This window comes from Centroberyx gerrardi, chromosome 13, assembly GCF_048128805.1.
Source record: "Centroberyx gerrardi isolate f3 chromosome 13, fCenGer3.hap1.cur.20231027, whole genome shotgun sequence".
In the NCBI taxonomy this organism is placed as follows: Eukaryota; Metazoa; Chordata; class Actinopteri; order Beryciformes; family Berycidae; genus Centroberyx; species Centroberyx gerrardi.
In genome coordinates this window covers 25,403,824-25,431,499 of record NC_136009.1, presented here as the reverse complement: position 1 = coordinate 25,431,499, position 27,676 = coordinate 25,403,824, and the positions used below count along the sequence as shown (strand labels likewise).

General features: G+C 41.7%; 1 protein-coding gene and 1 non-coding gene across 2 annotated transcripts in view; one reads left to right on the top strand and one right to left on the bottom strand.

Annotated features, from left to right (window-relative positions):
* The window catches only part of LOC139911270 (contactin-associated protein-like 4), a 67,540-nt gene that overhangs the window by 13,793 nt on the left and 26,071 nt on the right, over positions 1–27,676 (bottom strand). The window contains exons 9-17 of the mRNA XM_078287531.1: positions 20,600–20,706; positions 19,494–19,613; positions 18,293–18,493; positions 15,003–15,165; positions 13,224–13,351; positions 12,436–12,606; positions 9,724–9,942; positions 3,384–3,623; positions 644–868 (exon numbers count right to left, since the gene is read on the bottom strand). Coding sequence (XP_078143657.1) covers positions 644–868; positions 3,384–3,623; positions 9,724–9,942; positions 12,436–12,606; positions 13,224–13,351; positions 15,003–15,165; positions 18,293–18,493; positions 19,494–19,613; positions 20,600–20,706 — 1,574 coding nt within the window. The remainder of the gene's footprint in view (positions 1–643; positions 869–3,383; positions 3,624–9,723; positions 9,943–12,435; positions 12,607–13,223; positions 13,352–15,002; positions 15,166–18,292; positions 18,494–19,493; positions 19,614–20,599; positions 20,707–27,676) is intronic.
* trnal-caa (transfer RNA leucine (anticodon CAA)) lies at positions 25,449–25,531 on the top strand. Its single transcript has one exon. It is a non-coding gene; the product is annotated as a tRNA-Leu (tRNA).

Below are 27,676 nucleotides of genomic sequence, written 5' to 3'. Positions count from 1 at the left end.
TCAATGAAGAGAGAGGGGAGGTGCATGAAAAGATTTAAATAAAAACTAAACACTCAACCTCATGTTTGAAGGAGAGGAGAGGAGAGGAGAGGAGAGGAGAGGAGAGGAACAGGAAGAGGAGAGAGGAATCAGAGGAAAAGGGAAAGAGAGATAAGATTAAGTGAGTAGATATGGTGTGGAAAAAGAGGAGAGGAGAAGAGAGAGGAGGAGAGGAAAGAGGGTCAACCAAGAGGAGAGGTGTATAAGTCCTCCATTATAAATAATAGAGGACACTCAACCTCATGTTTGAACAACCTGAGGAGGAGGAGGGCAGGAGAGGAGAGGAGAGGAGAGGAGAGGGAGAGGAGAGGGAGAGGAGAGGAGAGGAAAGGAGAGGGTGGGGGAGAGGAGAGGAGAGGAGAGGAGAGGGAGAGAGAGGAGAGGAGAGAGAGTGGAGAGGAGAGGGAGAGAGAGAGGAGAGGAGAGGGAGAGAAGAGGAGAGGAGAGGAGAGGAGAGGAGAGAGGAGGAGATATAAGAGGAGGTCAGCGAAGAGGGAGGAGATGTGTAGAAGAAGATTTAAATAAAAACAAGACACTCAACCTCAAGCTTGAACAACCTTGTGGAAAAACTCCTTCAAAATAAAAGCCCTCCCCCCCTGCTCACCGTGCTTGTTGATGAGCAGGGCCAGGTATTCTCTGTAGTAGGAGCCGACATAGAGCAGCAGAGCCGGACTCTGGCCCGTCCTGAAGCTCAGGGAGATGTTTTCTCCTCTCAGCGTCATGTCAGAGTAGATGGAGGAGGGCAGAGCGCTGCTGTTCCTGCTCAACTCGTACGGCTCCTTGAAGGTGTAGCTGACCGACGTCTCCGACTTGAAGCTGGCTGAAACCTCTGAGGGAAGAGAGGCGGCAACAGAGAGTCTCATTACAAACTGGAGGTAGTTGTATCATCTGCATTGGTTTTTAATAAAATAAAAAAATATGTATTCTGAAGCTGGCTGACATCTCTGGATGGGGGGAGGCGGCAACAGAGAGGTTTATTACAAACTGTAGGTCTCATTTGTTGCTGATGAACGCAGCTTTTTACGCATGTAGCTGACAATCATATCCAGACCGACTTATAATGAATGGTTGAGCAGGTAGAGGTTCAGTTACTAAAAGACACTTTGACAGGACAAAGGATTGTTGATAATGTGTACATCTTGGCTGTTGTGGGAATCGAACTTGTGGCCATCTGGTTACAGTCTTTCTAACAATGAGATGACCCTCTCACCTATCTAGTACTTCATAGTGCTATAGATTTTAGTCATATTTTGAGGCATGAAATGGCATTGTAAGATTTTCAAACCGTTAGATTCAACTCGATGTATGATTTTCTACTTGTTTATTTGCATTTGTATGAAGTCAAGTTCATTTCTACAGGCTTTTATCACAAAGCCTGTCTCAAAGGATTTTACAGAGAACAAGCCTACCTAGATCTAACTAATCGACAATCAATCACAAAGCAAAATGATGCAAAACGGTACGCAACAAAATAAAACACAAGGAAACACAAAAATAACATTTTACCCAACCTACCTAGCCTAACCTAGCACCAACCTTAGACCCTAAGTGATTCCATACAATAATGATTGCATATTGCATAGACTATATCATTTTAAAACTGGCACTGTACTTGAGGAATTCATACCAGTCACATTACTGGAGTATTTTCAATCAGACCCAGTCGTGTTTGTATCAAAAAAGCTCTCTGTGTACATCTTGTTCCTGTTTTTTCCTGGAAAATGGGTCCCGTTGAGTTTTTATCCGGCATGAACGCATTCCACTTTGAAACACATTTATATTATTCCTGCATTAGACAAGGTGCTAAATATTGCCAGCGCGTGAATAATTAAGTTCCCAGGCACAGCACAATACATATATTTACAGTATCTTTGCACTGTTTCCAAACTCTAATTAACTTCCCAGGGAGACTGTAGCTCAATAAGATATATTTACAGCATCTAGTTAGCAAGAGGAAACAAAGCTGTCCTCAAAAAACAGACAGGCGAGAAAAAAATATATGAAACCTGGAAACAAAAAATTACAGAAAACAGTCTTTTAGAGCTGTAAGAGTCGTCTCTGTGATTCTCCAGCAGGAAACAGAGCTGAACTTGTTAAATATTGAACACAGGTATAGTGCATCACAGAGCTGAAGTATTCATATGATGATTCACTAAGACATCAAACAGACTTAAACACACTTTCTGTGCATCAAGCCCTTGATGTAGTATGATGCGGCCGATAAGTACAGTAGATATCTATAATAGATGGGAAGAGGGCTAAGAGGGTTTTGAGAGGGATTGCTGAACTCACATATTGAACCCACATATAAAGCCCTGCTGATGTGTCGGCTCAATGTGATGACTCATTGTTACTGTGATGACTGAAACATCAAACAGAATGGCTAAAATACACTCAAATACACATCAAATAGACACTCAGTACTAAAATAGACTCTCTTTGCATCAAACCCTTGATGTCACATGACAGCTTTAGGTGCTTGTTGATGTGTTAAGGGCAGTAAGAGGATTCTCTGGAATAATCTAGATTCTTAACTTTTAGACAGCAGCAGATAAATATATGAACCCATGCACGCGCGCGCACACACACAAACACACAAGCTCTGGCCCCATCTCTTGGAGTTTGTGAATAACTCGTTCTGTCTCGTTCTTATTTTCCCTTGTTTCATTATCTGCAGTTTTTATGTGTATTTGCGTCCTTTGAGGTCTGTAAAGAACTTTGTGAGAATCTTCTGTATTAAAATCCCTGTATAGATAAATCTGACTTGCCTTGACAAGAAGCTCACACTGTAAATGACTGTTTAGAAGTCATCTTTATAGAGAAACAGAGGTTCAGGGTCGATCTAATAAGGAGCCGTGGGCCGACAGATAATATCCAAACAGCTTTAACCTTGGTTGAGGAGATATATGAGCCGGCTAAATGCAAAGCAGCGGGGGGTGGATGGTGAGGCGTGATGTGACACAGTGCGGCGTGTTGTAAAGCGGTTCGACAGCTCTCCTGCAGAGAGGTCAAGGCATGTGGCATCATTAGTCAACACCATGTTGTCTGAGGGAAAGGGAAATAAATTATGGGATAAGCCCTTTAAATGGATTCAACTTTTTAAGGTCTTTGCTGAGTTTCCACACAGAACTAAAACTCTTAGACACTGCAGCTTACTGCGGTCTGCTTGTACAACATGGATGTGGTGCTGAGTGTAGAAGCTGGACAGGAAAGTCACTTTTTCATCCAGCGTCTTTCAATATTTTCCCTGCCATGTTGCAACAGCCATTGTAATAACTTTCCTTTAACATAATAAACCATTAACACAGTAACAATTTGCAGTGTGTGTGTGTGTGTGTGTGTACCTCTGTGGCAGAAGGCTCCAGTGTAGGCTGACAGGCCACAGTCGCAGTAGAAGCCGCTGGCTCTCTCCACACAGCGGCCCTGGTTGTGGCAGAGCGAGCCGTAGCTGCTGCAGTGTCCCGGGCAGCCGGGCCGAACCCCGGGGGTGATCTGAGCCCGCTGCTCCAGGTCCAGGGTGACGCCGTTCAGCTGCAGGGAGCGGATACAACCCCGAAAACCCTTCTGCCGGGACGCCGTGCCTCCTGACAACGTAAAGACATCACATGACATTCACATTACATTTACGTTTTGGGCATTCAGCTGAATGAGGCTGCTGGCTAGTTAGCTAGCTAACAGTTTGTTCAGGTTAACTGAGCTGACTCATCTCCAGCTATAACTCAGAGTGTTTTTGAGTAGAGACTAGGGCTAAAGACAAGATTTACTGTCACAGTAACCTACATTTGGAAACAAATCCACCTTATCACACTATTCACTCTTAGTTATAATGGGACTGAATGGATCTACACACAACTATATTTTCAGGCACCTCTCTTTTTCTTGCATCATTATATACTTAACCATTATTTGCTCACAATTACTTCTACTATGGACAACTACAAAGTCTCTATATTGGCACCATTACAAATAATCAATACTAAGGAGTGTAAGGACCAACTCTACAGCTCCAAGGCAACAGATGTAATATTCCTGTCTTAAGCTCACTCAGACATTACTTTAAAACACCGACACACACTCCATCTTCTCTAACCCTCTCTCTCTATTTCTTTGTGTGTACAAGTCTCTGTCTGCGCTATGGATTCTCTCTGTCTAGTTTTTCATTTCTCTTCCTCCTGTCATCCATTGCAGATCCACGTTGCCTCTGCAGCCCCAGAAGCACGACATTGTCAACACCCTTTGTATGAAATGACAGGCTGATGAAACAGCAATGAGGCAGGAAGTTGTCGGTGGAAAATACTTTCGGGGAGCTAACTTTTATCAGCTGTCTGTCTGACTATCTGTCTGGCATCACTCTGGCTGTTGACTGGATAACTGGGTGGTTGGATACTTGTCTGTCTGCCTGTACAGCTGTCTGATCTACTGGAACAGCAAAACATACTGTATATCCTCACTTTACTCTACAGAACTTCAGCTACAAATCTTCACAGAGTTCAAGCTCTGTATTCAGCATTGTGTTTTTTCTCTGAGATGTAACATGGCCACCTGCTATTGTTCACAATATTGTACTTCAAACCTGACAACCTCCTATTTCTGCAGAGATCACAGATCGAAATTCTCATTGTGCTCGGAGTTCAGACTTGGCAACGCTTTGCTCTCAGAGTTTGAACCTGACAACTTCCTATTGTTCAGCAGCAGCAGCTTTTCACACCAATAAATCACTGAGCTTTGTAACACTCTATTCCAGTCCCCTCTCTGTGATTCCAGCAGTATAAATTATTGAGCTAGGCAACACAGTGGGGCCACTAAGACAGATATGAAAACTCATATTACAGTTATATTCTACTGAAAGTTCTCTGTCCAATATTGGAGTGTTGATTTTGGGGAAACTATCAGATGTTAATGACTGTAATTCAGTGTTGAGAAACTGTTCTCCTGGGAATTAATCATTTTTAAATAACTATTCGTGGGAGTGAGACCATGACTGCCAATGAATATGTTTATATGCATAGTAATAATTTGATTTTAAACAGATTAAGAAAATATTCTGACGACTGAAACTGTCATTTAAACGCCTTTATCTGATTATCTTAATTGGGGTAAGATCATAATCAGAGCGATCATAACCCGGTTAACACACCTAGATTTCTGCTCAAACTTTTGATTTATTAGGGCATGTAAACACCTGTCAGATTTCATTTTGTTTTTTCAAACTGCGCATGTTGGTCACCGGATGCAGTATTGTTGATTTACAAAGCAAACAACATGTTTGCAATGGAGTGACAAGCAGTAGACCGATTATTAAATTAATTAATGTAATCAGAAATTAGACGTGGTTGCGTTACTTCCAACCATGTTAACATTGTGATTTTAAATATTGCCTTAAGCTGATTCCCAGTAATTGGGGTATTGATGTGCATGTAAACGTACTCACTGACTCCAACAGGGACCGAAGACAGATCCCTGAGGAACACCACCTCTACCTGAAGGCTGTGAGAGAACAAACCCTCCTAACAGGGAAGTTATCAGCAGAACCTTCGAGAGAGTTTCAGCCACATACCCAGCAGCACAACTTCAGCTCTATCAAGACAAATTACAGTCTCTCAACATGAGGTGAAGACACTGCTTACAAAAAACACTTGAGACCATATGACCGTCTATGAAAAGCATAATGAGGGACTTGTAAAACGGAGATCAAAGCAAACATCAAAGAGTCAAAATGTAGATTAACTCCACCTCTGACCAAGGGAGCAAAGTTATCAGTGGAACGTTCTAGAGCAGTGAGAGTTTCAACCACATATCCAGCAGCACAACCTCAGCTCTAACGAGACGATTACAGTCTCCCAACGTGAGACTGTGAACTAAAACACATATGAAACCACATGAAAGAGTATGGAAAACAATACTTGAGATTAGTGAAGTGGAGATCAAAGCAATCATCAAAGGCAGTGAGTGTGTGTAACTCAAAATGCGGAGAAACTCGACCGCAGAGCAAGAAAGCAAAACAAGGGAGGAGAGACCAAACTCGAAGCAGGGAAGTTATCAGTAGAAACCTCCGGAGCAGTGAGGGCTTCAACCACATATCCAGCAGCACAGCCTCGGCTCTGAGAAGAGGATTACGGTCTCTCAACATGAGATCAGGATATTGTGTGATAAAACACATATGGGACCACCTGACAGTGCAGCAAAAGGCAATTCTGTAGCAGAGATTTGTGTAGTGGAGATCAAACCAGTCATCAAAGTGCCGTGTGGAGCGACAAAACGAATCACCATATGTTTGCTGATGCTGCACACAGGAAAAGGGAAGAAGCATATCTGTACGTTAATCTGGTTTGTCAGGAAGCTGCTTACATTACGTACAATAGGACGATTTGATGTCGATTCCACTGCGATTTGAAGGATTTGTGAAGTGGAGATCAAAGGAATCATCAAAATCCTCATACACTAGGGTGTTTCGTCAAACTGTGTGTTTATATTTTTCATGGCACTGCACACAGGGGCAGAGAATATGTACATATCAGTCAGTGGATAGCAATACAGCACCAATAAACTACAGCTTAACCATCCAAACAAAGCAATACAACAGCTTATGAGCCACACAGCGACTGATGTTTGCATTCATTACAAGCTCACTCCAAATTGCTGCGTATGGATATTTAACACCTGCAGTATAAATGGCAATAAAGGAATCAGAAAATGAACAATGCCGCGCCGTATAAATCCACGCAAGGCAATAATATGGCTTATTAATCAAAACAATGGAATTCATTGCCTTATAAAGCAAGGCAGCATTACGGCTCATAAATACACTGTACATTGAAATATGGCTCATGAATTCATACAAACCAACACTGTGGCTTATTAATTCAAACAATGGAATATTTCGCCATATAAATCCGTACATGGCTCATCAATACAGCGCACATGGTAATACGGTTTATGAATTCAAACAATCCAATGCTTATGAATCCAAATAATGGAATATTTTGGCTTGCACATCTGTAGAAGGCAGGATCTCGTCAATAAACCGTACATAGTAAGATAGCTTGTGAGCGATCAGCATTCAGCCCTGTGCATCGTGCATCTGCCCGGTCAAATATCCACCGAGTCGAGAGATCCTAACAGTTACTCATTGTACGACTATAAAAAATAACTGAGATACTATGGAAATATTTATGAGAGAGCTAATTTACAATTAAATTACAAATTGATCTGCTGTACATGCATGGTCCTTGGTGCTTATGAATGAATATTATGTTTACGATTGCGCAGAAGCCAAGACAACTTTATGACTTACAATAAAATCACTACATACACATACTGACAAACAGATAGTGTGCCTTACTTTTACATTTTAGACGTTTAGCTGACATTCAGCAGGTACAGCAGGGGGTTCGGTTTCTCGCTCAGGGACACTTTAACAGAACATATTGCTGCTGAGGAACACATTGGCTGTTACAGACACCAAACCTGTGACTGTCGTTTGGTTTTTCCAACCACTAGACCAAACTCCTCACAAAACACAAGCAGGGTGGAAACTCTGAACTGAACACTTGATGCATTCCTGTACATCAAATCAAAAACAGCCAAGTCAAATACTCTCGTACAAACATCCGTTCCCAAGCCAATCTAGTAAATAACACCAGCACATCTCCATTCAAACACATAAATCCATCTGCATTATTCCAGCGTGCTGATAAGTCTGAGGTAAACATATACGGGTTTAGGCTGACGGTCAAAACCTGCCGGCTGTTCAGAGCGGATTATTGGCTAAACACATTCAGCCAATCAGTATTCACCTCTATTTCCCTGCCGCTGCCTCCGTCCAATCTCATCAGTGTTTGCTGGTTCATTTTCCCTCCAGAATGTGTGTTTACTGATATGAAGTGACATCCATAATATTTGCAGAATGATAAGGCCTGATAATAAAGGATGGATTTTCAGTTTTTTTTCTTCTCCCTCAGTCTGCAGGCAGAGTGAGAGGTTAAACAGAGAATCAGAGAAGCCTGTAGTATTGAACTGATGCAGTCGAGATAAACAGAGTTAAACAGGACTGTAGTATTGATTAACTTTATATGAATCAGAGAGGTTCTTAACTAACTGATGTGTAACTAATGAATACAGGTTTAGGTTTGTTTACAGATTAACTACAGATAGCTGCAAGAAAACACACCACACACAAACAAAGAACTCTGCATGATGCATGCTATTACTGTTCCCTGATGCATGGTGATTTATTGACTGTGATTATTGTTCAGTGGTCAGAAACCATCGACTCAGCTCCTCCATATCCAATACTGCTGAGCAGCTGATGGCATTCAGCCAATAGCAGCTTAGCACATGTAAAATAGCCACAATATTTCTTTCCTTTTTTCCAAGGAGTCAATCCCAGCCTAACAGGCTATATATAGGACTCTGGATGAAGAGGTGTCAGACCTACTATACTGTCTTGGGCCTTGGATCCCAGTCTATCAGGAGTAAACACTGTGGAGGAAGAGGTGTTAGACCCCCTGTAGAATAGATATGTCGACTCAGCTCCTCCATATCCAATACTGCTGAGCAGACGGTGGGATTTAACCAATAGCAGCTTAGCCCAGAATATTTTTAGCCCTTTTCTAAGGATTCAACCCCAGCATAACGGAGATAAATTTAGGACTCTGGACCTACTACACTACCTTCTACAGATTACCAAACTTTCCTTTATCTGGGGATTCACTTCCAGTCTATCAGGAGGAAGAGGAGCAGTATTAGACCCACTGTAGAATAAATGTGTCGACTCAGCTCCATATCCAACACAGCTCAGTGGCAGGAGGGAATTAGTCAATAACAGATTAGCACATGTGGAATAGCCAGAATATTTTTTCCAATCCCTGTCTAATAGGGTTTATAGGCAGAGGAGGAAGAGGCATTAGACCTCCAACTATACTGCAGTAACTGTATAAGTGATGAAAGTGATGATATCCTTTAGTAGCCTTTACAGGTAGCATTTTTATTAATATTAAATCTAAACCCTAGTCATCACCCTTGGCCGTTACTGCAGCCTGCTTTTATAGGGAATACACTCCATTGGCTCCTGTGTAGATGAACTGTTCTGTACCAAAGTCCTGAATAACAGAAGCAGCGCTGCACAGTTCAATGTTTCATATGAAACCGTCTGATGTGAACTACAGTGGGAAGCAGAGAGAAAAAACTCAGCCAACTAAAAGCTTAAACTTCTGTGATCAGCTGCTGATTTGAGGAGGAGCTGCAGACACAAACACTGAGCTACTGCTGAGATAAGAGATGGGGAAAGTATGTGTGTGTGTGTGGGTGTGCATTTGCATGCGTGTGTGTGTGTGTGAGAGATAGAGAGAGAGAGAGAGAGAGAGAGAGAGAGAGAGAGAGATTTTGATGTTGTTCCAGTCCTCAGAGGTTCTGAGTGAAAAGAGGGGAAAGGACCTCACAGCCGCTCACCAGCACTGCTACTCATGAGGGAAATTCATACACACTCAGTCACACACTCAGTCACACACACACACATACACACACACACACACACACACACACACACACTACCAAAAGCAGCGGCAGGTTGAAATGAAGATGTGAATTGAAAGTGATTGCTAAGTACTCTATCTACTCAGCCCCAACATACACACACACACACACACACGCACACACACACGCACACACACACTCGCTCCCCACCTATGAACAGCTGGCTGTTGAGCTGCAGGTGGAAGTGTCCGTCGGCAGGAGCCTCCTGCGTGACGGCGGGAAGTTCGTCGAGGCGGAGCGACGCCTCCTTCACGTTCCGCTCGGCTCGGACTCGATGCCACCGGTCGTCGTTCAGCGGGACGCTCGACGCCACGCGAACCTCCAGAGGCCCGTTACCCACATCGAAGGAGAAGAGCACCTCAGTGGAAGCTGGGGGAGGGGGGGGGGGGGGGTTGATGGAGAGGAGGAGGAGGAAACGGGGAAAAGGGAAGGAGAGATGACAGGAGGGGAAAACAGAATTACTGTGTGAGTCAGGGTTGGCTGAGGAGATGATTGCCATTGGCTGCTTGCTGTCTTTCTACTCTGTTTTAATAACCTTCTCCGTCTGTTTTATGTACTTTTTAATATACTGCTATGTACCTTCTTCTTTTATTGTTTGTTCTATATAACCAACTTGGTTTTGAACTTTGTTTTATCTGTCTGTTATATTGTTTTTATGTTGTTTTTACTGGTTGTGAAGCACTTGTTTTATGAAAGCTGTATACTGCTATATAAATAAAATCATCATTAAGATTATACTAGTAGAGTGTGTTAGACATTTTGGCTTTGGCATGAAAATGATAAAATTTTAAAATATGGAATATCAGCAAAAAATATCAGCTATCAGCAGCTTCAATACAAAATGATTCATTATCGGTATTGGTGTCAGCCTTCAAAAACCCAATTGTGACCATTCTGCTGATATCACCTCTCCATGTTTAGACCTCCTGATTGGCTGATTGAAAGCTTTGAGGACACTTTTCTCTAACCCGAGGCTGCTGAGTGAAACTTATTGAAGAAAGATGTTAAGCAGTCATATTGATAATGATGTAAAGCAGTGTTACTGCAGGGTTAGGCTTAATTATCAGCATGGCTAGAACACATCTATGTCAAATCAGATCATTTGGCTGAAGCTACCTATTTTATGAAGTGCAGCGAATCTGTGGAAATTGAGTGGAAGCACACTAATGATTCTGATAAGGCGGCGTTCACATGAGCATTTGTGAGTTGTCAAAAAACTGACAATATCCCATGTATTTCAATGAGATCTATGCGTTGAAGGAGCGCAGTTTGTGAAAATATCGCAACCCAGTCCCAGAAAAGTTGAAATTAGTTGAACTTTTGACAAAGTGCAGCTAAACGTCATTTGCTAACGGACTTCATCAGCCAATGACATGTGTACAGACTGCTTCAAACTGTGTACAGACTGCTTCAAACTGTGTACAGACTGCTTCAAACGCCCACAATGCAGCCTAGCTGGTTTCAATTTGACAGATACCAAATGTCCCATGTGAACGCCGCCTAACTCTGAGCAGCAACTGAACAATCCAACACAACTTTCAAATTGTTTTTTCCCCTTTCAGTCTGCTCAGCTCGCAACATCCTCATCCTGTTCACTTCACCAACAGCAGAGGATTTAGGAGAGCGAAACAACCCCTCATCCTTCATGCTGTGGCGGTGCAATGTGAGGATGTATTACCATGGGAGTACAGAGCCAGATGAAACAATATCCCAGCATCCTACAGGAACTTCATTTAGAAACCGCTCTCAGGCCGAGCCACGCTGCTACAGAGCGATCTGAACCGGTCGGCGTCAGAACAGCCGTATTCTGCACCGTGCTGGAGCTAAAACAACCAGACTGGCAATGATTTCCCTGAGGAGAGCGAGGAGGCTGTTGGAGCAGCAGCGTCTCTGGATTAGATGCTGTGTGTGTCGCTTCAAATCCTATTTGGAAACGTTGTAGCCTACCGAAAAAAAAAAACACAACACAAAAAGGAGCCACCTAAACCAAACTAAACTGATGTAGTGGGGTGAAAGAGCTTCAAAAATGCAACCATGGATTCAAAGCATAATACACCATAAATGAGTGCCAATAAATGTTCGCCTCATACCTTGCTGCATTACTGTCACACCCATAAGCACAAGGATGCCCTCTTGGGTATTACTGCTATATTTTAAATGACACACACTGTGATTGCACATAAATATACACCTCCAACCCAGCCACAACACCATGGCACCCATAAACTACAAAACACCCTCTAGGGTATCATTATCATATTCTAAATGACACACACCATGGGTGCTTTTTTCTGCTGACCAAAAAGTAGACAAGCCAAACAGAAAACAGGGAGCTCAAACAGAAAGAATTGTCCAAGCAAACAAAGTAGAAACCCAAAGTGGAGTGAAGAGAGTAGAGCCATGCGTTCTCTCGCTCCAAACAGTAAAACTCCTCTTGAAGTGCTGTGCAGTAGAGCAAAACAAACCCCACCAGTCATTACAGGTATTCAGCGTTCTCTAAAAAGAGTTGAACTCTGCAGTAAGCACCGAATCCTCATATGAAGCTAGGATTAAAGGTTAGGGTTACAGCTTTATTCTCTCAACAACAGAAAATGTTGCTGTCAGTCTTTGTGTGACGATCACATTTAAATGAGTCAGGACAGGGAGGGAAACACCAACGCAGTGCTGCTGAGCTCAATCCAGAGTAAATATTTAACCTCCAGTCTTTACTTACAGCTCAGTTTGATCTGGATTAAGCCTTTAACCTCCAGGTTTTATTTACAGCTCAGTTCAATCCAGATTAAGCCCATAAACTCCAGGTTTTACTGTCTTTACAGCTCAGTTTGATCTGGATTAAATCTTCGACCTGCAGGTTTCACTCACAGCTCAGTTCGATCCGGATGAAGTCTCTGATGCCCAGGTTTTCCAGGAAGACGCCGGAGGAGGCGGTGGTTTTAAACAGGAAGGAGATATCTGCGCTCAGCTCTCCGTGGAAGGTGGGGAAGTGGAGGTACGACGTCTCCTTGTCGAAAAACGCAGCGTTCCAGAAGTTCTCTGCATGGGAGACACAAAAAGAAAACTCACTGTAAAGAGCTTTGAATGAAAATCACGTAGCAAACAAATGAGCCGACCGTTCAGCTAATTAAGTTACACAAGGGTATGATTTCTGTTGAGCTGTATCATTTGATTAATCATGCTGAGCATTTATTTATCTCTCCGCTCGGGCAGCAAAAGAAGGGCTGTAATTACGAATAAATGAAAGGAGAAACAAGAAGCGTGTCGCTTTGATTTGTCCTGTAATATAGCAGATTAGAGCAAGTATCTGAGTGATGAAACTTAAAAGGAATAATGTTTTATCAACAGTTGTGCTAATGGTAATTAGCTGCTCGATGTGGAAGTGCCCAGAAGACTTTATTAATCAGGTAACTGGCAGTTGGAATGAGAACCTTAAAGGCACAATGCTTTATTTCCATATCTGCATTACATTTGAAAAAATTACTTGCTCAGAAATAACTTGATTCTGAGGCAGCTGCTTGACAAAAACTGAAGGCTGATTGGTTGGATGTGGTTTTAACAGCAGGTCAGCGGTGCAGCTGGACAGAACCAGGAAGAAGTGACAGTATTTTCCATAACAGGAAGATTCATGTCATCTCAGCATCGACCGGACTTACTGTCTCCATGGCAACGGAGGGGTCCCACCCTGTAGGCGGCCTCTGACCCCGGCCTCTGGATGTCACCCAGCACCACAGACCGGACTGGGAGGCTCTCCTTATGGGTGAGCAGGCCCGAGTCATTAGCCCTGGAGGAGAAAGAGAATAAGAAGACGCAGAAGAAGAAGAAGAAGAAGAAGAAGAAGAAGAAGAAGAAGAAGAAGAAGAAGGAGGAGGACGTGGAGGAGGAGGAAAAAGAAGATGAAGAAGGGTCAGGAGGAGAAGAAGGAGGAAGAGGAGGAGATGAAAAAATAGAAGAAGAAGCAAAAGCAGGAGGAAGAGGAGAAGATAAAGAAGAAGAAAAAGAAGAAGAAGGAGGAGGAAAAAGAAGATAGAGGCATCAGGAGGAGAAGAAGGAGGAAGAGGAGTAGGTGAACAAATAGTAGAAGAAAAAGAAGAAGGAAGAGGAAGAGGAGCAGGAGAAGGAGAAAGAGAAGATAAAGAAGGGGCATGATGAGGAGAAGTAGTAGGAGGAAGAGAAGGAGATGAAGAAATAGAAGAAGAAAAAGAAGGAGGAGGAAGAAGCGGAGGAGAAACAGAAGAAGGAGGAGGATCAGGAACAGAGGAGGAAAGAGAAGAAGGAATAGGAGGAGATGAGAATAAAACACATTACCACAACAAAGAAGAGGGATTAATCATAAAGACCCAAAATAAACCTGGTCTCTCCGCATCAAGAACACTTTTAATTAGATTGAGAATTGGAACATAAATACGTAGATAAATATACGAATCACAAACCACAGACTGTGCTCATTTACTTGCATAGATTCACTAGCAGAATACACAAATATTATAATAAGCTGACACAACCTGTGCATTGTATCGGCCAATTTTATAGGGAGCCAGATCGTATCACGGCCATCCTGACACTCAATCTATGCCAGTTTTTGGAACAGCCATTTCCAAAAGAACATAACAGACATCTGAGTGAGCGCCTCCTGTCCGTTTACACCCATGTTCAGCTTTATGTACTTTTGATTATCTGCATGTCAGTCTTGTTGCTGGGGGAAATTACATCCAAGGACTTGAAGCGAGTGGAGTACACAGCACTTTGTGAATATGATGAAATATTGAGGGGCAGGAGAAGCTCCAGTCTGTAAAAATAGAGTAGGTGTTCAGTTTGGACTGGGAGATGATAGAAGGACAGAAGTGAGGCATGACTGTTGGTTACAACATGAGGAAGAGTTAAAATAGTTTTTTTCCTCTCCTCATTTTTGCCCAGTTGATTTGTTTTTCACTGAAAGCTCAAACCTTAAGGAGAGCCAGTTATGCCTTAAATTCAGTGTCGATGATGGTAGAAAGCGGGTCCTTGTATAAAAAAACAGATAATTGTTATTTATATAATTCTTATTTATAAAAGAGTACACTAGAATAAAAAATGTCATTTTTTCTTAGATGTTGACATATTTGTTTTGATAGCTAGAGATGCACATCTTTTTCAACCTGTAAATCTGTCAGCAAAGATGCTCTATCTTGATTACTTTGCTGTATTATTTTCAATGCTTTTGATTGCTGTAATAATTCCGCTGTAATTACTTGTTTTTATCATCTTCAGTACTCACTATTTCTCTATATCTAATCATATTCATTGTAGTTAAACACCAAAAATACCATCAAATTTGGCTGACACCCTGTGCTCTTCTGTCACCCCCAACAACGACACAAACAAGAGATAAACTAAATACTACTATTCATTGGTGATGATAATAAACACGTCTCTGGGTTAATAAGGTTCAGTACCACTCCATGCGGTCGGCGTCACAGTTGCAGTAGTGCTGTGGGTCCAGACAGTTTCCCTGCAGGCCGCAGGAACACTGCTGGCTGTCTGGCAGCGCTCCGCCCCAATAAGTCTGGAGACGACCAGGACCTGGACCACCCAGCCACCAGCTGAACGGAGAGCCCTCTGGAACACACACACACATACACACACACACACACACACACAAGCAAACAACCCCTTATCTTCAACATGTCCAACAAGGTACCACTGTTATATCTGTGGAAACATTAGTTCACTCTGTTTCAGCCTTTAACACGAACACAGAGGATCTACTTGAAGAAACTGTGCTAACAGTGTGAAGAATTTGTCTCTAATCTTTTGAACTAACCATGTGTTCACACTGCGAGCAACATGATCAACAAGTCACCAGAAGTCCATTTATTTCCTATAGAGCTGAGCGACAAGGGAAGCTCGGCCGACGTGTGGACGATCAACAAGCTTGTCTGCCGAGGAAAGCTGGCTGAACTTCTTGCAGCCAATCAGATTTCCCTTACTGATGGGAGTTCTTTTCATCTTTTCATGTTTCAGTTTTGCACTTGCCAGTTCTGCCTGGCAAGAGCAAAACAGATGAGCAGTTGATTAGAGACATTCAAAGCTGCCCAGTTCAGCTTTTATTTGAAAGACTACAGGAATTAAAGTCTCAAAAGCGACGCTTGGAGAACGTTTGCATCCACTGCTAGAGTTGATGCTAAGCTCTTGAGTAATAATATAATTTTTTTTCTATTCATTTAAAATGATTGCTTCTTAAATAGCGCTTGCTAGCTAGCTATGTTAACTCAAAATGATATAACGTTATGAAAGGTAATACCAAAGTAGCGAAAAATACAGCTGAAAAACGCAAAAAAAAGCTTATTTTTCTTGGTCACTTTGTAGCTACACAAGACCATTATATAGATTCAATCAGAGACTCTTGCACTGTCCACAAGCAGTCAGAATAGAGCGATCAATCATCCAAGTTGCTTGCAGTGTGTACAAGCAGTTACACAGATACACTCTCTTTGGAAACAAGACACAGAGATGTGCACTAAGATGAATTGGGTTGTGAGAAAATAGCTGAGTGCTGCTTGGGAAGTTGTTTTTTTTTTGTCGAGTCACCATCTCTCAGCCTCTCCCCCCCAAGATGAAGCCAAATATCTCTGAAGCAGATTGAACTAGATGTTTCCAACCTCTTACCCCGACACTGAATACATTGTTTTTGGACGGAGGGCGTTGATGCTATACAATGAAAAATGGATTTCACAACAATGCCAGAGTCAGTAATTGGAGAGGGGATTGAGAGAGGGTGATTGGAAAGGTCTCTGTTGAGTCAGCGCTTTATTTTCCCACAGAGGAGGATGGATAGAGCAAATAATGATCTTTCTATTTCTCTGTCCATTCCTCCCTTTCTCCCATGTCCCCTCTTTCCATCTCTATTACCCCCCCAAAGCTCTTGTTTTTATTTATTTTCCTAGAATTTCTCTCTCACATAATTGTTATATGTCTACAGGAATATAGTGGCTTTGCAGTTGCGTCACAAATCACCTTGCTAGTGCCATCATGGAGGGCCAGTGGATAAATGGATGGGCAGAAATAATGTCCAAATATTAACAGGGCAAGAAAAAATGATGTGCCTGAAAAAGATAGCTGTGATGTAACTGTAGACACACACACACACACACACACGCTTTTGTTTGTGTTCCACCACAATGTTGCACAGGGTGAAGAACAATTTAGTAGAAATTTTTTGTTGGTAAATGGGAAATGTTTGTGTTGCATGTCTGCATACTCAGACCCACAAACAAGGAAGTAATTTTGGTGATTTTTGTGTAGTTTGACTTGACCATTTTATGCAGGAATATTGCGGTGATTGGATAAAACTGCAAGCTCTCGCAAATTTCGAGGGGATTGGTTGAATTTGGGTTAGTTATTGCGAAATTGCAAAATCCTGGAGGGACTGTAAAATGTTAATCTATTCATCCATCTACATATTGATCAATCCTTTGATCCCTCCCCTCCTCTATGCTTCCCTCCCTTCTTTCCTCCATCCATCTACTGTCTGATCCCATCTATCTGTCTATCTCCTGTCTATGTGTCTGGATTTCAACACAGACAGGTGCTGCTGTCTGTCTCTCTCACTGCTCTTGGTTGGAAATGTTCCCTCACTCAGTTTCCCTGCTGTGTCTCTCTGCAGAAACCAGACAGATGATGGACAGTCTGCTGTCTCAGACTGAAGCTGTATGAGTCTCCTGCTCACTCACAGACCTCAGAGAGTCCTATTAAGACTAATGAAGAATGAAGATTATAAAGCATGAGTATAATAATGAATGAAGATTAACGATCGGCCGATGCCCCACTGGTCACTCACTACACTTTTCTCTACAGCTGCAACAATATTGTATACCACACTGCTTGAACACATGAAGCTATTAAAAACTGAGTGTTGAATGTATGTATGTCCATCATATGTACTGTGAAAGCATAATTTGTTGAACCAATGCCACCAAGACAAATTCCTCACCGCCTTTGGGTCGATACAAGCACAAGAAAACACTTGACTAAACAAAGACATACTAATCTGAATCAATAGCCATTCGAAAAGGAGGAGGCCTTAAACAAATCCTAAACGATCCATTTGTCAGGCTCATTGGTAAATAGGAAGAAAATCTGTGGAACCTGAACAAGTTTGCAGTAAAGAGCGTAATAATCAGTTTGTTCTGTCTGAAAAGCTTTCTTTAACCTGTATTTAACCAGGCAAATCAATTAAGAACAAATTATTATTTACAATGACAGCCTGCCTCTTGAATTGGGGGAAAATGGGAGGGAAAACTGAATTGATGAGTTTTGTTCCAAAATGAGATTTCAGTCCAACACAGTTTCCCTGCTGTCTCTCTCTGCTGAAATCAGACAGATGATGGACAGTCGCTCATGTTTGAAAAAAGGGAGACTTGCTATTAAACTATAACATTACACTCAACGATAGCACAGAATTTAAACTTAAATTATGATACATTTGAATGGGTACTAGATAATTCAAGTCCTTTGTTGATAAAATTATAGATTTTCAGAGATATTGAATGACAAACTTCAGGTAATGATTTGTTGAATCAAAAATGAACTCATTTACAGACTGTGTTGATCTTTTTCTTCCACTGAAAGACAATGTAACAGACAAGATCTTAGAGCTGAGATAAAAATCCACAGAACATATGAGGATATATGCAGCAAACCTTCTCTGGATAAATAAAGGTTAAAAACAACTAACGGGCCTCACCTGGTGTGTTGAGGAGGCGGGACTTCCTGCAGTGGTAGGACAGTTCCTGTTCGCAGTAATCTGATTGGCTGATGGCGGCCAATAGCTGCTTGTCTTCAGATGAGTAGTCAAAGTGGGCTGAATGCTGGTTTCCGCCCGGCGACGGTCGAACTCTGGTCAGATCTGTGTTGTTGTGCTGGATCACCATCCAGGTCTGCTCCTCTGGTGGAGAGAGAGAGAGAGAGAGGGGGAGAGGGAGAGAGAGAGAGAGAGAGAGAGAGGCAGAGAGAGAGAGAGAGAGAGAGAGAGAGAGAGAGGCAGAGAGAGAACAGTAGAAACAGTCTTTTAACCTACATTTAGGTCCCTTAATGTTATATATGTGTACTGTAAAAGTACATAAAGGTATAATCTTACAAGATGCATAGAGCTTCTCACATGAATGTATTTATACAAACATACTACATGTACAACACATAAACATAGTACTATATTGTACGGTACATAATGTTATCTTTAGCATATCTTTTATGTTCAGTTTTTATACTTTACTTTTACTGTCATTGCCAGATTTTATTATAGCCATTCTCTTTCTTTTTCCTTCAACTACTATTTTCCCCTCTATATGCTTTGGCAACACAAATGTGTTTACATGTCATCCCAATAAAGCAAGTTGAAACTGAAACTGAGAGAGACAAAGGGAGCAAGACAGGGAAGAGAGAAGAGGAGGAGAGGAAGAGATTATCATGACCATTCATATTTATACAATTATGCAAATGATGTAAAGCAGTGAGACATAGACAGACAGCAAGAGACAGACAAAAAGATATATAGAGAGAAGAGAGAGAGAGAGAGAGAGAAGTGAAACAGACGAGAGAAAAGGAAGAGATAAGAACAGAAGGAAGAGAGTATCATCATCATATTTATACAATTATAGAAATGATGGGAAGCACGAAGACAGACAGAAAGAGAGATAGAGAGAGAGAGAGAGAGAAAGAGAGAGAGAGAGAGGAAAAGGGGGATGAAGTGACGGGAGAGAGCGGTGGGGGAAGAGAGGAACATCATCATTCACAATTATGTAAATGTTAATGATGCAAAGTGCTGAGTGATGATGGGAGGATGAGAGAGAAGAAGGAGTGAAGGAGGAATAAATGTTTGTAATAGGGAACTCCTCCTGTCCTCCAGTGTGTGTGTGTGTGTGTGTGTGTGTGTGTGTGTGTGCTACCGGTCATGTTGCAGTAGACTAGCTGTGGTTTGATTGGTCCGCTGCCGTCCACGTCGATATAATAATGTCCTGATGTGTTTCCTTTGTGTTTGTACGCCTCACAGGACTGCTGGTACACAGCTGGGACGAAATAATGAGATCAATAATAATAATCAATAATAACAACATCAACAAATCAGCTGACAGACATTATACAATGTTTTACTGCTTCATACATTTTTTTGACGCATTGTATCTCCGTCTCATATCCTCCAGGGTTTTATTACTACAGCAACATCCATAAAGTAAAGATCAATTGAACTGTTTCCTACAGGAATACTGTATTCCTGCAATGTGTTATACATTATACACAGACTCAATAAATAAAAACACAGTATATATACCTTTACTGCTCCCCCCTCGCCCTTTCTACCTCCAGTCTCTCGCTCTATCACACACACACACACACACACACACACACATACACACACCACTGCATCCTCCTCTGCAGTCAAAGCATCAAGCGCTTAAAGTCAAATCCATATCCAAAGGAAAAACAAACGTTCCCACACTCTATTCAGCTGTTTATTTTTCTTATTCTCCACAGCGTTCCTCAACACATTCCCTCAACGTGGACACAGACGATTTTTCACAGAAACATCAGCAATAAAAATAAGAAACAAGTCCAGAGGTGAACGATTAGGGAATCTCTAATGATCTCTAATGATGATTGCTATGGTTAACACTTTGGTAGTAATGTACTATCCAAGTTAAATCCCCAATTAAGCACTTGATTCTTCTTTATATTCTATTTTTTTCTTTCCTGTAGCCTATTATCATTTGCTGCTGCAACGACCCAATTTCTCCACTGGGATTATTAAAGTTTCATATTATCTTACCTTTCAATACCTATCTCCATTTGATCAGCCTCTTAGCTGAAATCAAATTATGTAGAAGGAAATATCTGCCTTCATTGCTCTATTTCTCTCACACTCTGCCTCTCAATCATTACTTTTTCATTTCTATTTCATCTGTTTCCTATCTCTTCTCTCTCTCCCTCTCTCTACATGTCTCTCGCCCCTCTGTTCAGTGGTCATGTGACGCTGTTTGACTGACAGGTGACTTACAGCTGTGGCAGGTCGCTCCGCTGTAGCCGCTGTCAGAGCAGTTACAGTGGAAGACGGTCCAGGACTGACTGCAGCTGCCGCCATGTTCACAGTGACTGGGAGAACACCTGAGAGAGAGAGGGAGAGAGAGAGAGAGAGAGAGAGAGAGAGAGAGAGGGACAGAGAGAGAGAGAGAGAGAGAGAGAGAGAGAGAGGGACAGAGAGAGAGAGAGAGTGAGAGAGAGAGAGAGAGGGACAGAGAGAGGGAGAGAGACAGAGAGAGGGACAGAGAGAGAGAGAGAGAGACAGAGAGAGAGAAACATGCAGAGAGAGACAGAGAGAGGGAGAGAGAGAGAGAGAGAGACAGAGAGAGAGAAACATGCAGAGAGAGACAGAGAGAGAGGGCGAGAGAGAGAGAGAGAGAGAGAGAGAGGGACAGAGAGAGAGACAGAGAGAGAGAGAGAAACATGCAGAGAGAGACAGAGAGAGGGGAGAGAGAGAGAGGGACAGAGAGAGACAGACAGAGAGAGAGAGGGACAGAGAGAGACAGAGAGAGAGAGAGAGAGAGAGAGAGAGAGAGAGAGAGAGAGAGAGAGAGAGACAGAGAGAGAGAGAGAGAGAGAGAGAGAGAGAGAGAGAGACAGAGAGAGAGAGAATGCACTTAGTCTTTCAAAAGTGAATCAAAGTGTCTCAAGGATGTTATTTCAATCTCAATCAACAGTCCTTCAGCACCGAATATTCTGATGGACAGGAGTGAAAGAGACTGGAATAAAAATAAGACTTGAAGCGAAAAAAAAAATAGATTTAATTTAACTGTCAAGAGGAGCATTAATTGAGTGAATTGAAAAAGTGTATTCTGAGAGGGCTGATTTGAAAAATCAATTTGTTTGGTGCAGCAGCTTGAACATTTGGAAACAATTCTCCTGGATCTGCTGCTTTAAAAACTCGGCTCCAAAGAGTCCTTTCATCTGTTAGTCAAGAGGAGTAAACATTTTATATGAAGAGGCAGCTGAAACATCATTTATATTTTAGCTTTTTCACTGGCACTCTTACAGTGAGTGAGCAGCTTCAGTGTTTTGAACCAAAGGACAGACGGCTGCTGATGAACACACTGGCTGCCACAGGATCAAACCTGTGACCTTTGGGTTACAGGACAGTCTTTCTAACCACCAGGCTCCTTCTGATGACACTGAGCACTGAAAGATGCTTTAGGGAGGAAAAAAAGCTCTCAAACTCCCACTCACCCATCAAAGAGAGAGAAAACTACTTCAAAATGACCGTATTTTTATGTTTAATTTTCCATTTCATGAAAGAAAAGCCTTTTACCGCATGTTTTCTCAAGGATGTTGTTTATTTCACGGCCATCAGCACACATTCATATTCTGCTAAACAGGAGCGTAGGAGGGTCAGGAGTAAAACAAGCACTGGAAACAAAAAGTCTTTTATTCTTAATGTCAGGAGGAGGAGCTCATAACATGTTGGAGGTTGTTGATTTGAAAAATATCTCTGAAACAACTCTATTCAGCTGAACGAAGGAAGATAAAAAAGAATCACTACTTCACAGCTTCCTTTCTTTGCATGTGTTTTTTTTTTATCATTTCATGCCATAAAAAGAGCAGGTTTTCCCCTGACAGATGGAGAACATCCTCTCTCTTCTCATCAGCACCAGATCTTCTCTGATGTTGAACCATGCTGCTGCTCTAAAGTGCTGTCAGACTGTTTGAAGAAGCTGCTCACATGAATCCATCTCCCAGGAGACTTCACTGAAGCTCTGTGTGTTGTTTATGTATATATGTATATATCATGGAGCTATAGCCATCCTGACACCTATTCTGTGTAGGAGGGAGGGAGCTGAAGAGTGATAGGGAGGCAGTGACTGTGAAAATATACCTTATTTAGAAAATGAGGTCAGTGAACCGTGACTTGAAAAAAAAAACAAAGAGAGAAACACTCCAGTGAGGCTTTGAATGTCGTGTTTTCCTATGTATAGTGTGGATCTGTAGTACACAGCAGAGGCACATGACGTGGACTCGAGTCAGACTTGAGTTAGACTCAAGTCACAATTTGAATTGCTTGAGACTTGACTTGATGCATGGAGAGAAGAGTTGAGTTGACTTGACTTGGGTTCTGGTGACTTGGGACTTGACTTTGACTTGTACTTTGATGACTTGAAAAGGTTTCTAAAGTCTTGACTTGAGATCTTGTGTTTGTGTAAATGACTCAGATTGAAAGTGATGAGATTTGTTCCAGCAGACGATTGAATTTAAATTCTGTTTTCTGGATTTGTATGGAATGATTGAATTTATTGAAGTTGAATCTGATTATAGAAGTCAAACTCATGATGCTCTTACCATGTTTTTATCCTATTAAAACCATATTGCATTGAAAAGTCCTAGATATTTACTATTGACTATTGACTATTGACTTGGTAATCTACATTTAGACTTGACTTGAGACTTGTGCCTCAAGACTGAAAACTGACTAGGGACTTTCGCAAAGTTTAAAGTTGAATGTCTGTATTTGTATGTGAGAGAGACAGAGGATGGAGGGAGAATAGAGATAGTTAGAAGGATTGAAGGGACAGTGGAAAGATGGGAAGGCCGTGACTGAGAAAATAAACTGTATTTAGATAGTGGAATGAGGTCAGGAGACTGTGACTTCAGAGACAGACAGATATATAGACAGTGAGAGACAGAGGGGGAAAAAAAGTTGGACAAACACAAACCTACAGTGGAGAGGGAACTGGACTCACACGGTTTATATCCTCTACAGGTATTTTTCTAGTTTAACTAAGGGTGTGTTCATACCAAGCCTGTTGAAGTGGTTTATTTAAACTCTGGAGCGTTCACTCCTTGAGTTCGGTTTGAACAATGCTGTTCAAACTCGCGTGGCACCAAATGACCAAGAGAACTGCAGTGTGGTTCGTTAGGAGTGAGAACGTAATCCAACCAACTACAGAAACAACCACAAAATTCAAGGTTTTATGTGTATAAGGAGAGTAATGTTGACATCTGATAGCCAGCAGTTCCTCCTGCTTGGAAATCCGAGCAGAACAAAATGAACCGAGGGCAAACTACAGTCTGGGCTGATGCTCATATTCAGCTATTTCTTCATGTGTTATTACCTTGTATGAAGACCAGAGATGGGAAATTATGGCAAAAAGGGCATACAAGTCCAACATGCTTAGTTAAATTTACAGAGACTGGAATCAGATTTGTTTTGACTCCCCTTCTCTAACCTGGCAGGATGACAGGTCACCAAAACTCTGTCCAAAATACGAGCTACTCCATGTGAGTAAGTCCATGTGACTTTTGTTTATTATGCCTAGTTTGCCTATAATTGGGCAGTGAGAACCAAAACAAACCAAATACAACAATGCAACAAAGGAAACTTTTCAATTATGGTTCAGACCAATGGAAGCTGACTGTAGGTGTGACTGCACCCTTAAAGTGAGCAATGTTAACAGTGTAATGTATCATAGCTTTTATAATAGGACTTATAATAGGAATCCAATTTCTCCAGGCTCTATTCATCTCTTGTTAAACTAACACAGCTCAGCTCCTGGTCTACAATGTTACTGGGAAAGGTAGAGCAACAGACAGACAGACAGACAGACAGACAGATAGACAGAGCGACAGACAGAGCGACAGACAGACAGACAGACAGACAGATAGACAGAGCGACAGAGAGACAGACAGACAGACAGACAGATAGACAGAGCGACAGAGAGACAGACAGACAGACAGACAGATAGACAGAGCGACAGACAGACAGACAGACAGACAGACAGACAGACAGAGCGACAGACAGACAGACAGACAGACAGACAGATAGACAGAGCAACAGACAGACAGACAGACAGACGGACACACAGGAGATGGTCAGAAAAGGTATTTTTATCCCACCTAGGTTGCTTTCCATCTGTTGCAGGACAGACTGGCACCTCCAGGAGGTTGGCATGACACACACACACACACACACACACACACACACAAACAATGCTAATACCCTGACTCCCTTCTCCATCCTCAGTTCACACATAAGCATGTGTGTGTGTGTGTGTGTGTGTGTGTGTGTGTATCCTCTCCTGTGCTCTGAGCCAAATCCCTGTGAGGGACAAACATTTTGCATCCCAGTGGTAGAGCCGCTGGCTGACAAGACGCAACATGGAGATATGACAAATAGATGTGTGTGTGTGTGTGTGTGTGTGTTGGTTTGCCATACTGGGAGTCTGCATGTGTATGTTTCTGTCTGTGTCTATATATTTAGAAATGCATGTTTTTGTGGGTGTGTGTATATATTTGTGTATAAGAAAAACCAGGCTGAAGAGAAAAGAGATGACTATACAGAATCTGCCCCTCCTTCAGATAAAACCCCTGACTCAGCAGCCTGTCTGCCTGCTACAGTGAGATTTTTACCTCCATTTATCTCTATATTGCTTTAATCTAAATGTAAGCTGGGGACTCGTAGATACAGAACTTATCATTCGCTTTAAATTCACATTATCATCCTAACCTGCCACTGCTTTTGGTATTAAGTGTGTGTGTGTGTGTGTGGTAGTGTTCTACGTGAAGGTTCAGGGAGAGTATTCCTCAAGTTCAGGGTTATGAGGGTTGATGTGATGAACTCCAGTGTGTCAGTCATCAGAAATATGAACAGATATGATCCTTGGTTTAGTCAGTGTCTGTCTGACTGCTGATGAGCTTCTATGTCAGTTCTGTCTGTCTATTCGACTAAATAAGTAGTCTTTCGAGTTGATGAAAGCAATGAAACACACGTTCAAACGCACTCACACCCTTTTGGGCCATTAGCTGACCAAGTGAGGTAGTATCAAGTGAGATACTGTACAGTGAGAAAGAAAAACTGTATGACCAGGATGGCCGAGTGGTTAAGGCGTTGCACTCAAGATGCAATGGACACAAGTCCTCGTGGGTTCAAGTCCCACTCCTGGTATTATGTCACATGGACCCACAGTTTCATCAACAGAGTTACAGCGAGGGAACATACAGGAGGATTTTCTGGGAAACGGCGGCAGGATTTTGTTGTTCTGTTCCAGTGAGCAGTCAGATCTGTGGAGGAACTTTATTCTGCTGAATAATAATCTGATGAATGTAGAAACAGGAAGAGATTTAATTAAAACCACTGGAGCAGATTCTCCCTCTTTGGTGAGGATATGTGGTTTGTTGAATGTGTGTGTGTAGCTGTGTATTTATATGTAGCTGTGTATATGTAGTAGGCCTATATGTGTGAGTGTGTGTGTGTGTGTGTGTGTGTGTGTGTGTGTGCTGGTTATGGTCTAGAGGAGAGTTTCTAATTGTTATAATTGTGCCATTAATTGTGCTGCGCTTTTAGTGTGACATTAAGTCAGCAAGCTATTGGTTCTGCTCCACATGTGTCTGTGTCTCTCTCTCTCTCTCTCTCTGAGATTACTGAAGTCAAGATGAAAATGGAGATGATAATAAACAATGACGAACCCAGTCTGTCTGTTTGTCTACCCCTCTCTCTCTCTGTCAGATATTACTAAAGTGGAGTTCATAATGATGATAATAAAATGGCAGAGAGGTAATATAGAAAGGTAAATGTTCCTGACCTTTTCTTCACTCGCACTCTTTCTATTAATATATCTTTGACTCTTTCTGTATTCCTCTCCCTCTCTCTCAGAGATTACTGGAGTAGAGATAATAATCAAATAATGTTAGGTATTTGGTTGACACTTTTATCCAAACAGTTACAGTACTACTTACAGTAGCATGAGTAAAATATGCAGCAGGAGTGGGAATCAAACCGCATACCCTGACATCATTAGCACCATGCTCTACCTACTGAGACACTAAGTGCTGAAACATCAGATAACTGTGATGAAGCTCATGATGACAGTGACAATAATGAGTTAATGATGGTGCCAATCGGATAAACCAGAATAAAACCTGTTACAATATGAACAGACCAAAGACCAAGAAGAAAAGTTGAGTTGGCAGCTATCAGTAAGAATAAAACAAACAGGACTGTCACAGCGGTTATTTCACACCTCTGGTCTCCACTGAACAATAATTCTGTATTTCATAAGGGAAATGCTGTGATTGTTTGTGTGTATTTGTGTGTGTCTCCTGGATGGTGCAATCTCTCCCCAACACCCGCTTCACCTCACAAATAAATTAACCTGCCAAAAAAGAAAAGCAAAGAAAAATCACATTTCAACAACAAGTTACGTCTCATATAGAGTTGGATGACAAAACAATCAAGGAAAAAAACATCTGCAAGTTCCACCAACACACTCCTGATTGACAGAATAACAGTGCTGCCATTGCTCTCTTTGTATCCAACCCGCTACTGTCAAATAACCCATTTATCACGAAAATGCTGTTAGAAAAGACTGTATAGAAAATGTCTTTGGAAGCCAGAAGAAAGGAGCTTTTTTGATTTGAATTTTGTTCCAAAATGAGATATCCTCTATTTGAAAAAAGTGACAACCACTGTTAGACCCCGACTGGAAACACAAAAATAAAACGAATTATGCTGTTTGACACAATGACAACACTTCTACATACAGTATTGGATCCTGTAAATTTTGGAATAATGAATGATGAACTGCAGGCAATGTTTACTTTTTCCTGAAATGGCTAAATAGTGTTTTGGAATTCAACTCCACTTGCAGAGGCCATACAACAGTGTTAATAATTAATGTGAAAAAATGTATATATACAACCTCTTGGCTTCCTCTGAGAATTAAGATCCAGTTGATTAATGATTTCTAAGTTTGGGTTCTCAATGTACCATGTAACAACGGAGAAAAATGCTCTTCAAAAAAATGCCTAAATGTCCAAAATTATGCAGCATAGAGTGTTCAGCAGACTATATTCTCCATGATAAACTTTAGAATTAGCTTTAATGTAAACAAATTTCAAGAATAGGCAACAACACAACATCCTCATCATAAACTGCACCAGGATGGACAAGTGATTCAGGTCCAATGGATATAGTATGTCGTTATGTGTTTAAACCTCATTTCTGGGAAACAATGGGGTTTGAAATGCATAGTGCTGTATCTTCACAGAATTGTTTTTTGAAGTCTCATATGTGAGGACCTTTCAAATAAAG